The sequence below is a fragment of the Ceratotherium simum genome, chromosome 35 (genome assembly GCF_057802395.1).
Source record: "Ceratotherium simum simum isolate JZ-2026a chromosome 35, ASM5780239v1, whole genome shotgun sequence".
NCBI classification, from domain to species: domain Eukaryota; kingdom Metazoa; phylum Chordata; class Mammalia; order Perissodactyla; family Rhinocerotidae; genus Ceratotherium; species Ceratotherium simum.
In genome coordinates this window covers 17,755,285-17,765,060 of record NC_141934.1, presented here as the reverse complement: position 1 = coordinate 17,765,060, position 9,776 = coordinate 17,755,285, and the positions used below count along the sequence as shown (strand labels likewise).

Below are 9,776 nucleotides of genomic sequence, written 5' to 3'. Positions count from 1 at the left end.
GGTCAAGGCTCCCCGAGGCGTCTTCACCCCATGGACTGGTCCACTTGGAAAGCCCGCGTATATAAGGGTTTGCTGAAACTCTGCTGGGTGCCGGGCACCTGCACGCAGCTGTATCAGACAAGTGCACACACACAATCTGTGTTGTGTGGATTGTGCAGAGTGGGTCACAGGTGAGGCTGGCAATTATCATGAAAAAACACACACACCTCCTTCTTTTTTTCTTGCAAAAGATTAATCAATGTGACCTGCTCCCGGTACTTCACAATGAATAAGGACGGAGGTCAGCAGGGAGAGCAGTGGTTTGGATCTTCCTGGATTGAAATGTCTGCAGTTAAAGCTGGCCTCTAAACAATCCCTGGGGGTGTAGCCCGGAGGAGGTGGCAGGGAGGGGCTGGAAGTCTGCAGGCTGGCTGCGGTGACGGAGGAGGGTCAGGGCCAAGGCAGGATGTGGGCGAAGAGGAAGAAGTCGAGAGCAGGGGACATGGGGCCCAGGGAGGGACACAAGCGGAGAGGCTCCAAAGGAGCGGAGAAGCCTGGCTTTCTTCCTGGATCCCTCAGGCCGCATCCTTCACCTCGAGCTGGTGTTTGTGAACAAACGGAAAAACCCGCCGGGCCTTGCCAAAGGCTCTGGGTGGCCGTGTTAGTTCATTCTGGGAACAAGAGAGGCAAGACAGAGCAGGCTGCGGTTCTGGGGAGCATTTCAGTTTCAGGGGAGCAGCTCCTGCCTGCTTCTCCCCTCTCTCATTTCCTCCTCCAGCCCAAGGTTCACGATAAAGACTGGAGTCCGCAGACCCGAAAAGTCCTGGCTGGATTCAAGAGAAGAAAGGCCCTCTGGGGCCACTGGGCAGAGCCAAGGCAGGCCCAGGCCTAGGCCCGGGGTTGGTCCACAGGGGGACTCGTATGGACGGGGAGGCGGCCGCTGACAAGGGCTGCCCCCAGCAACACACAAGCAGCTGGGGCTTGTGCAAACGTGTGTAAAAAGTCTCCAAGAAACACAGATGTTAAGCCAAGAGGCATGGAGTGACAGATGTCCCTGGAAGGGGAATGTCCACTTAGGAATAGCCCCCACGGGGGCCTGGAGTCTCTGGTCCCAGGCAGGTGGGAGCACTGGGAAGGTATCAGGAGGGCCCTCTGCGAGGCACAGGGGTTTCCTCATGGCCAGGGTCTCAGGAAGCCTGACTGGTCTCATCATTCTTCCCAGTCTGGAAGCGGGCTTGGCCCCAGAGTACGAACAGTCTGGGCGCCACCCAAGGTGGGGAAGATCCCCATATGTCTGGCTGGATGTTGAGTCCGAGCTCAGGTAGGGTTCTGAAGTCTGAGTTGCCCCTCTGGGAGGGAGATGTCTGGATAAGGTAGTGACTAGAAGAAAATCAAGCCCGGGCAGTGCCCAGGGAGTAGAGAGAGACTGGGGGCCGCCCCTGGGCTTCTTGCTTGCTGCCCAGCTGCCCTGCTACTGCCCTGCTGGGGGACAGATTTCCCTTTGGTGCCAGGTCAGGCGAATGGGGTCCGGGGTTTTGGGAACATAAGACACACCCTTATAAGGCAAGGACATAAGACAGAGGCTCCCTCATCACGCTGCACACCTGACCTGCTCCCAGCAACCTTCATGTGGAACACTTGACCCCAACGTGGTTGGGAAAAGCGGCTGGCCTAGGGTGGGAGTGACGGGGAGGGACGGAAGGCAGGGGCACTGAGCGTGCGCAGACGGACATCTAATGCGGAAGCTGCTCTAGGACTCAGCACCAGGCTGGAGCTGAGAATGCGGAATCCCCACAAACAGCTGCCCTCCTCGCCTCCTCAAGACAACTTTTTAAGGATGGAGGGGGGGATCCTTTGCAAACCGGATGCTATGCATCCGCCATATAACCCAACACACACACATCCCAGGGACCCGCATTTGTCATCGTGGTGGACAATCTTAGCTGGTGTAAGTGCCAGAGCAGACGGAGGGAAAAGGAATGTGCTAGAAGCTCCTCCCCAGAGCCCCAGTCCTCAGGGCCCAGACCGCAGGGGTGTCACGGGTGAAGGCAAGATGTAAGGAGCCCCCAGAAGTCATCTTGGCCAGGGAGCCACTGTTCTTTCCAAATGGCATGGGGAGGGAGGATCAGTGAGGCAAAAGAGGACAACGATGTCCCAGAACAGAAGGTGGAAGTGGGGAGCTTGCCCACTCTCTGGTTCCCAGAGAGACCCAGAACTCAAAAGACACGCAAGACTGTTTTGCTGCATTTCGGAGCCATATGCAAAGGTGCCACAAATCATGACAGGCTCGGGTTGGGGCCTCTGAGAACAGATGTTTACAAAGGAACAGCTTAGTGCCCCCGCCCGGATCTTAGCCCCGTAGCGTCCACTATGTTGGTACTCAGCTCTGCATCCCTGGCCCATCTTCCCAGACAGCACAGCTGGAACCCACCACACAGAGATCAGAACAGCCACAGGGCGCTCCAGAGCTGGGGCGGCCTGACTCTTGCTTGTCAAGGGGAATTGAGAGCAAAAGGCGTAGCACACGTAAGCACACATATACACACAGACCGGTCCTGCGAGCCTGCCCACGTGGGCCTCCTGCCCTAGTCTCCAGGCCCAGGGGCTCCACTTTCCACTTGCAGCTCTCTTCTCTACACCGTCCCCCGGGCCTCACTGATCAATTCCGCATCTCCCTGGCGCGTCCCCTTAAGTCCGAGCTCCGGGGTCCCCAACCCTGTCCCAGCAAAAGGGCCTGGGTCTGGGGTGCGGGGAAGCCACCGAGCCCAGTCGTGCAGTGCTCCCAGGCCGGCCGGGGTCGGTACCCTCTGATGGTGAGCCTCTGGCCTCCTGAGCTGGCAGAGGGCAGAGCAGGGAAGGAGAGGTGGCTCGCGAGCTGAGGCAGCTGAGCGCTGTCCCTTTGTCCAGTGGTCACAGCCTGGAGCGAGGAGAGAAGGAAGAGATGGAGAGAGGTCACACAGATATGACAATGGCATCTTTCGTGAATTAGCACCCCCTCGGAGGGCCAGGGGGTTTGAGATGAGCTGTTTCTGTCCTCTACAAGAAAAGGTGGAGGCGACTTTTATTTACTGAGGTCCTACTATGTGCAGGGCTCTGTGCCACATGCTGCACATATCTGATCTCATTTAAGCCTGAGAATAGCCTGCAAGATAAGCACCCTTTTTACAGATGAGACAACAGAGGTTCAGAGAGGTTACGTATTTTGCCTAAGGGTGCACAGCCAGGAAGCAGCAAGGTCAGGATTTGAACTAGAACTCTTCCCCCGGGAGCATGCAGCTTCTGGACCAGGGATGGTCACCAACGTGTGGGCTGGGCTGAGACCATGTGGTGCTGGAACACCAGCCTGTGTCCCATGTGGAGTTGCTAATAATGCTCAGTAAGGAAGAGGGGGTGAGACCAGGATCCATACTGCAGACTCCTGCTATGAGGAGAGGCTTTGCTGACTACCGTTGAGCTAGGATCTGGGCAATCAGGGGCAAAAATTTGTGCCTACTCCCTCAAGATGGCTCTGGAAAGAGACCCAGCAGGCACACAGATAATCTGTGCCTAGAAGGCAGCAGAGTGGAGGGGTCAAGATCATGGATTTAGGGTGCAGACCAACCTGGGTTCCAATACTTGCTCTGCTCCTAACTAGCTGTGTGACCTTTGGGAAGGCACTTAACCTCTCTGTGCCTTGGTTTTCTCATAAGTAAAACAGAGACAGTAATAGCACCTACCTCCTAGGGGGGCTCTGAGGATTCAGGGAGATAATGCAGATGGAATGCTTGACACAGCACCTGTCACACATGTGTTTAATAAGTGGTACCCACATGATGGAGATTGTGCTGGTTGTCATGGTGACAATCTAGCCCAGTGTTGTACAACAGACACACAATGCAACCCAAAAGAATTGGAAGCAGGGATTTGAACAGTTGCTTACACGTCAATGCTCATTGCAGCATTATTCACAACAGCCAAAATGTGCAAACAAACCAAACGTCCATCAAGAGATGAATGGACAAACAGAATGTGGTATATCCATGTGATGGAATATTACTCAGCCATACAAAGGAATGATGTTCTAATACATGCTACAATGTGGATGAACCTTGAAAACATGATGCTAAGTAAAGGAAGACAGACACAAAAGGACAAATATTATGTGCTTCCACTTATATGATGCATCTAGAATAGGCAGATTCATAGAGACAGAATGTAATAGAGGTTACTAGGGGCTGGGGAGTGGGGAATGGAGAATTGTCGTTTAACGGGTAGAGAGTTTCTGTCTGGGGTAACAAAAAAGTTCTGGAAATAGTAGTGATGATTGTACAACATTGGAAATGTGATTAATGTCACTGGATTGTACATTTAAAAATGGCCAAAATGGCAAACTTTATGTTATATATATTCTACCACAATTAAAAAAATAATAATGTAATATACCCAAACCCACTGAGTTTTACATTTAAATGGGAGAAATATATCATATGTGACCTGTATCTCAACAAAGCTGTTTAAAAGAAAAAGAAATAAGGGGTCAGCCCCGTGGTGTAGTGGTTAAGACCATGCACTCCACTTTGGATGCACTCCAAGCCCGGATTCGTGGGCTTGGATCCTGGGCACGGACCTACACCACTCATCGGCAGCCGTGCTGTGGCGGAGACCCACATACAAAATAGAGGAAGACTGGCACGGATGTTAGCTCAGGGACAATCTTCCTCAAGCAAAAAAAGAGGAAGATTGGCAGTGGATGTTAACTCAGGACAAATCTTCCTCAGCAAAAAAAAAAAAAAAAAAAAGAAATACCACACAAGTCATGTATGTCCTTGTAAATTTTCTAGTAGTCATATTTTAAAAAGTAAAAGGTAAAATTAATCTTAATAGCATATTTTATTTAACCCAATATATCCAAAACCTTATAATTTCAATATGTAACCAATCCTACATATGTAATGTTAACAAATTACATTACATTCTTTTCTTTATTCTGTCTTTGAAATTGGGTGTGGATTTCACCTGCACAGTGCATCTCAGTGTAGACCCACCAGATTTCGAGTGTTCAACAGCCACACGTGGTGAGTGGCTGTTACCGGGCAGTGCATGTCCAGACCCTCCGCTACTCAAAGGGTGGTCCGTGGGCCAGCATCATCAGCGTCACCTTGGAGTTTGTTGGAAACGCAAGACCTCGGGCCCCACCCTAGATGTACGGAATGGGAACCTGAATTTTCACAAATTCCCTGGATTATCTGAATGCATATCATATTTGAGATGCACTGGCCTGGAATGCAGGCTTGCCCCCGTCTTGCCTCCAGTTCACCATGTACTAAGCTATACGGGGAGTCTGGAAACGCCAGCTTCTCAGATGTGATCATCAGAGAGGTAGACCGAAGACCCCAGAGGTGAGTTTTAAGTTAGCCGCTCACGTCCTTGGAAGATGCCGGCTGAGCTGAGACTTCTCAGTTGGTTCCCTCTGCAGATTACGAAGCCCTAGACAGGACCCAGATCCTGCACCCCCTCTAATCAAGCCCTCCCCAAACCACTGCTGACCCCGGCGGCTTCTGGAAGGACTCCGGCATTGACCACGCCACCAGAATGACCATCTCAAAGCTGGATGAGCGTGATCAAGGAAACTATAGGAGCTGATGTTGTGGGGAAAGCAAACTCCAGACTACGGAGTTGGAGCCTGATCTGTGTCCCTGGCTTTATCACTGACACCCCATGCGGATGCGGTTGAGTTTCCCCATGTCTCTGGGCCACAGTTTCTCCATATGTAAAAGAAGGAGGTTGGAGAAATCTAGAATGGCCAGGGAAGACACCCCATGCAGTGATTCTGAGTACCTGCTGGTGGCTACCAGGAGGGTGAGGGATGGCAAATGTGCTGTGACAGATTAGCCATGTCTGCCACGGGTTCAGGAATGGGACACAGACACCACACACATTCCTCATCTATGAAATACGTAATCCCCAGGACTTTTCTACTTTGACACTGAGAAGCAAAGATGACTTCTGTTCCTTTGAGGCTTCAATTTGTAGCGTCATTTCATTCTTTCTCTTCCTGAGGTAGGGGTTATGATGTGGAAGAGAAAATCGTAGCTCCAGGCAATAAACTGAGGGCCCAAAGTGACAAAGTGGGAAGGGACAGAGGTGGGAGTTGCCCTCAGATCTCTGGACCCCAAACAACCCAGCTACTCCACAAAGGAAAAGCCCTCCACACTCCCAGTGTCCTAGGTCCCCACAACCTTCACTCAGTGGATGACCTTGGGGGAAGCACATGTGGGACCATGTGGCCTCTTAGGGGCCTTCTGGTCCTGAGGGAGCTTCTGAGAAGTTCCATCATCGTTTGAATAAACTCCAACTCCTACCCTTGTCTGAAGGACCATGCAGACCTGGCCTCCGGCGACTCTTGGGACGTCATCTCCCTCCTGCTCGCCACGGCCGGGTCGCACCCACTTCCTTCCTGTTCTCCCAACCCCACGTGCTCACTCCCACCCGGAGGCTCTCATTTCTGATGTGGGGGCCTGGCTTCTACTCAAGTGGCCTTCTCTGACCCCCTCTTACCATCTAAAGCCCCCCCATCACTATCACTCACCCTGTTTTATTGTGTTTTCAACACTTAACGCCATCCAAAATGATGATCCTTTTAAAACACGTTTGCCTGCTTATTGTCCCCTCTCTAGAATGTAAGCCCTATGAGGTCATTTATTTTATTTGCCACTGTATTCTCATTCCATGATGAGGACAGGCTGCTGGCCTGGGGGGAGATTTCCTTAAAGCGAGGCCTCGTGGAGGGGTACATTGAATAGCTGACATGTGGGGCTTGGTGGGTTCAGAACATTACCTCGCCACATGATGCCCGGTCTCACTGGGGCATCAACTTTCATCAGGAAGAGATAGGCAATGAGGCAGCCATGGTAGCCAGAGGGACCAAGGCCCTATATGGCCGACTCCAGACCCCAGAGCAGACTCCCTGGACAGAAACCTGGTGGGGAAGCTGGTGGCTGGGGGAGGGAGGTGGGTGCATGGAAAGGAGAGGGTTGGCAGAGGAGTCGGGGAGGGAAGCAAAAAGGTGACAGGGCAGTGGAGAGAGATGCTAAGGAAGAACACCTACTCTGCAGACTTCCAGAAATGTCCGGGATGAGACAGGCGGCGGTTCCGCTTGGGCAGTTTCTCCAGCATGTCCATGAGCTTGGTGAAGGTGGGTCTTTCTTCTTGTTCAAAGGCCCAGCAGAAGAGAAGAATGTCCTAAAAGAAACCAACATGTAGTGAATTAACATAAATGGTGACTTCTTGATTACTCCTCAGCACCTCATTGGATCCGTCCATTTGTCTGCTCATTTGCCCCATTTCCACATTCCTCCATCATCCATCCATCCACCCATCCATCCATCCATCATGCACCTAGCCATCTCAATTCATGCATTTATCCTTCATCTATGATCCATCCATCCATCCTTCTATTCATTCATTTTCTCAGCAAAACTTAGGCCCTATTCTAGAAGGTCTGGGATACACTGAGATCAAATGCTCTCCCAGGAGTTTCTTGGCATTTTTCTCAAAAGGGAGGGAGAAAAGGGAATCCTGAAGTCTCTCTCCATATCCCAATACTATAAAAAGCTTTTCAAAGTCAAAGAGAGGAAAGTTACTTTTACCAATCTCCTCACCTGAGAAAGGAAACCTAGAGGCAAGTAATCCTTAAAAACATACCAGATAATTACCCCTTCCCTGACTCATCTGTCTTCTGATCACAAGAGAGGACTCTTCCTGCTGTGTCTTAGAGAATGATTATTAATTTATACTCAGGCTTTTCTGTTTCTGTATATCTTGTTCTGAGTTGGATAATGCCTTAAAATTTTTATGTAGATGCAAATAAAATTAGAATCATTAGTATGAGTGATATTTTAATGAATATCTATAAAAAAATAACAGAAAAACAGGGATTTGCTGATTCTGTTTGACTCAGCAATCCATTGCTAGGAAAACCTTGGCCAAGTGTTACAGCGCCCCTGATGGTAGGAACCTGAATTGCAGGCATAGTTTAGAGGTTTTGCTTGTTAAGCCCCAAATCAGTATCTGATAAGGTTGTGGGTGTGCTTTTCCATCATCCTCTGGGAAAGCATTTGTAACCTTAACACACAGGAAAAAGAAGGCCTAGAACTGCATCCGCCTCTCCCCTTGTCCCCAGACCCGGCACTCTCCCAGGACTTACCGAGATCTCTTTCCCCATGCCGATCTGGCTGAGGTTGGGTTTCATGCCTGTGCCCATTTGCCAGATTATTGCCTCTGCTGGTTGGGTCTTGAAAGGCCACTCCCTGGCGTGGAGTTCATACCAGATTGTGCTGTTGGCAGATGTTAAGGGGGTGCTGGTGTGACATGTCCCTCGTATCCCCTCACCAACATATACCCACCCAGCCAGCCGGCTGGCTAACCACCCCGCTCCCCAGTTTCTTCCCCCTGGGGCTGGTGTTCTGCTACTTGGGATGCACTGAAAGCTTCTCGATGTCTTAGAAATCATGCTTTTCCTGGGACCACTTCTCTGGTGCCTGAATTTAAATGAATCAAAGCCTAGAACCTGAATAGTTTAATACAATGTAGCTAGGATCTCTGACCCTATATTTGTACTTCTAGGAAACCATTGTAGGGGAATAATTAGGGATACAGACAAAAATTAATTTACAAGGATGTTCTCTATTATCAGAATAAACAACAACACATTGAGGTTTTACTCTGTGCTAGACGCTACTCTAAGCCCTTTGCATTGATTACGATTATGGGGACGTGTATTACGCATGCCTTTTTATTTTGATGCTCTGACATCTGGGGCCTTGCTGAGCCTGGAGTGACTGCCCCTCCCAGGGCCAGCGAATTCCTGAGACAGTAAGGATTCTCCTGGGAGTGTGCCTTTCATACGCAAACTAACCAGTCCAAATGCCCTCCCCACCTGCTCTATCAGGCTCACTCTCAGGGCCAGTATTCCCCTGCCCTACTCAGGACAGCCCCCACACCTCAGGGACCACCGACATTCATCACACCAGCCCATCCTAAGCCCGCTTACCCTGCCTCACCCGTTCCTTCCCGAGGAAACCACAATAAAGGCTCTTGCGCACATTCTCCTCCTGCTCCCTCTGCCTCCTGACCAACTCTGGTGACTCCCCATCTGGCCCTGCAAGGCACGACACACCCCCTCCTTTTGGGCACTATGAGTAACAAACTATCTTTTCAATGGCAATCATTTCCTGATCTGTGGGCCTCATCGCACCTGAATAATAATAAAACCTACATTTTAAAACAGGAGACACTGTTATTATCCCCATTTTACAAAGGAAGAAACTGAGGCTCAGGAAGGTCCTATATCCTACCCAGAGTCATATAGCAAATAACAGGTGCAGCCAGAGTTGAAGCCAGTTGATCTGACTACAGAATGGCGCCATAGGCCATTGTGCTATCCTGGGAAACCTACACTCCATCCTATTTGAGTCCTCTGTCATTGGGGCAGTGAGCAGTTTGGAAGAGCAGGGTGGCATTGACGGTTGGGGCCTGGTGAAGGAGGCACAGAGAGATGGCAGACACTACTCATGTGAAAGGGGGAAGGGAGCCTGTTAAGAGTGTGCCCTGTGCCGGGTACCTTACAGGTGTTTCTCACAGAATCCTTAGAACACCTCAGTGGGTTTTATTATCTTTGATTTAAGGTTGATGGAAGCAGGGCTTTGCGTGGTGAAATGACTCTCCGTCCCCTTGAGTCTCCGAGGTTTAAAGCTCCAACTCTGGAGTCCCAGTTTGACGGGCTGCTCCACCGCTAATTACCATAAGGCAAGTCACTG

General features: G+C 50.6%; 1 protein-coding gene across 1 annotated transcript in view; it reads right to left on the bottom strand.

The window, feature by feature from the left end:
- Nucleotides 1-7,062: 7,062 nt before the first annotated feature.
- The window catches only part of KSR2 (kinase suppressor of ras 2), a 402,219-nt gene continuing 399,505 nt past the window's right edge, over nucleotides 7,063-9,776 (bottom strand). The window contains exons 19-20 of the mRNA XM_087424142.1: nucleotides 8,165-8,294; nucleotides 7,063-7,200 (exon numbers count right to left, since the gene is read on the bottom strand). Coding sequence (XP_087280268.1) covers nucleotides 7,063-7,200; nucleotides 8,165-8,294 — 268 coding nt within the window. The remainder of the gene's footprint in view (nucleotides 7,201-8,164; nucleotides 8,295-9,776) is intronic.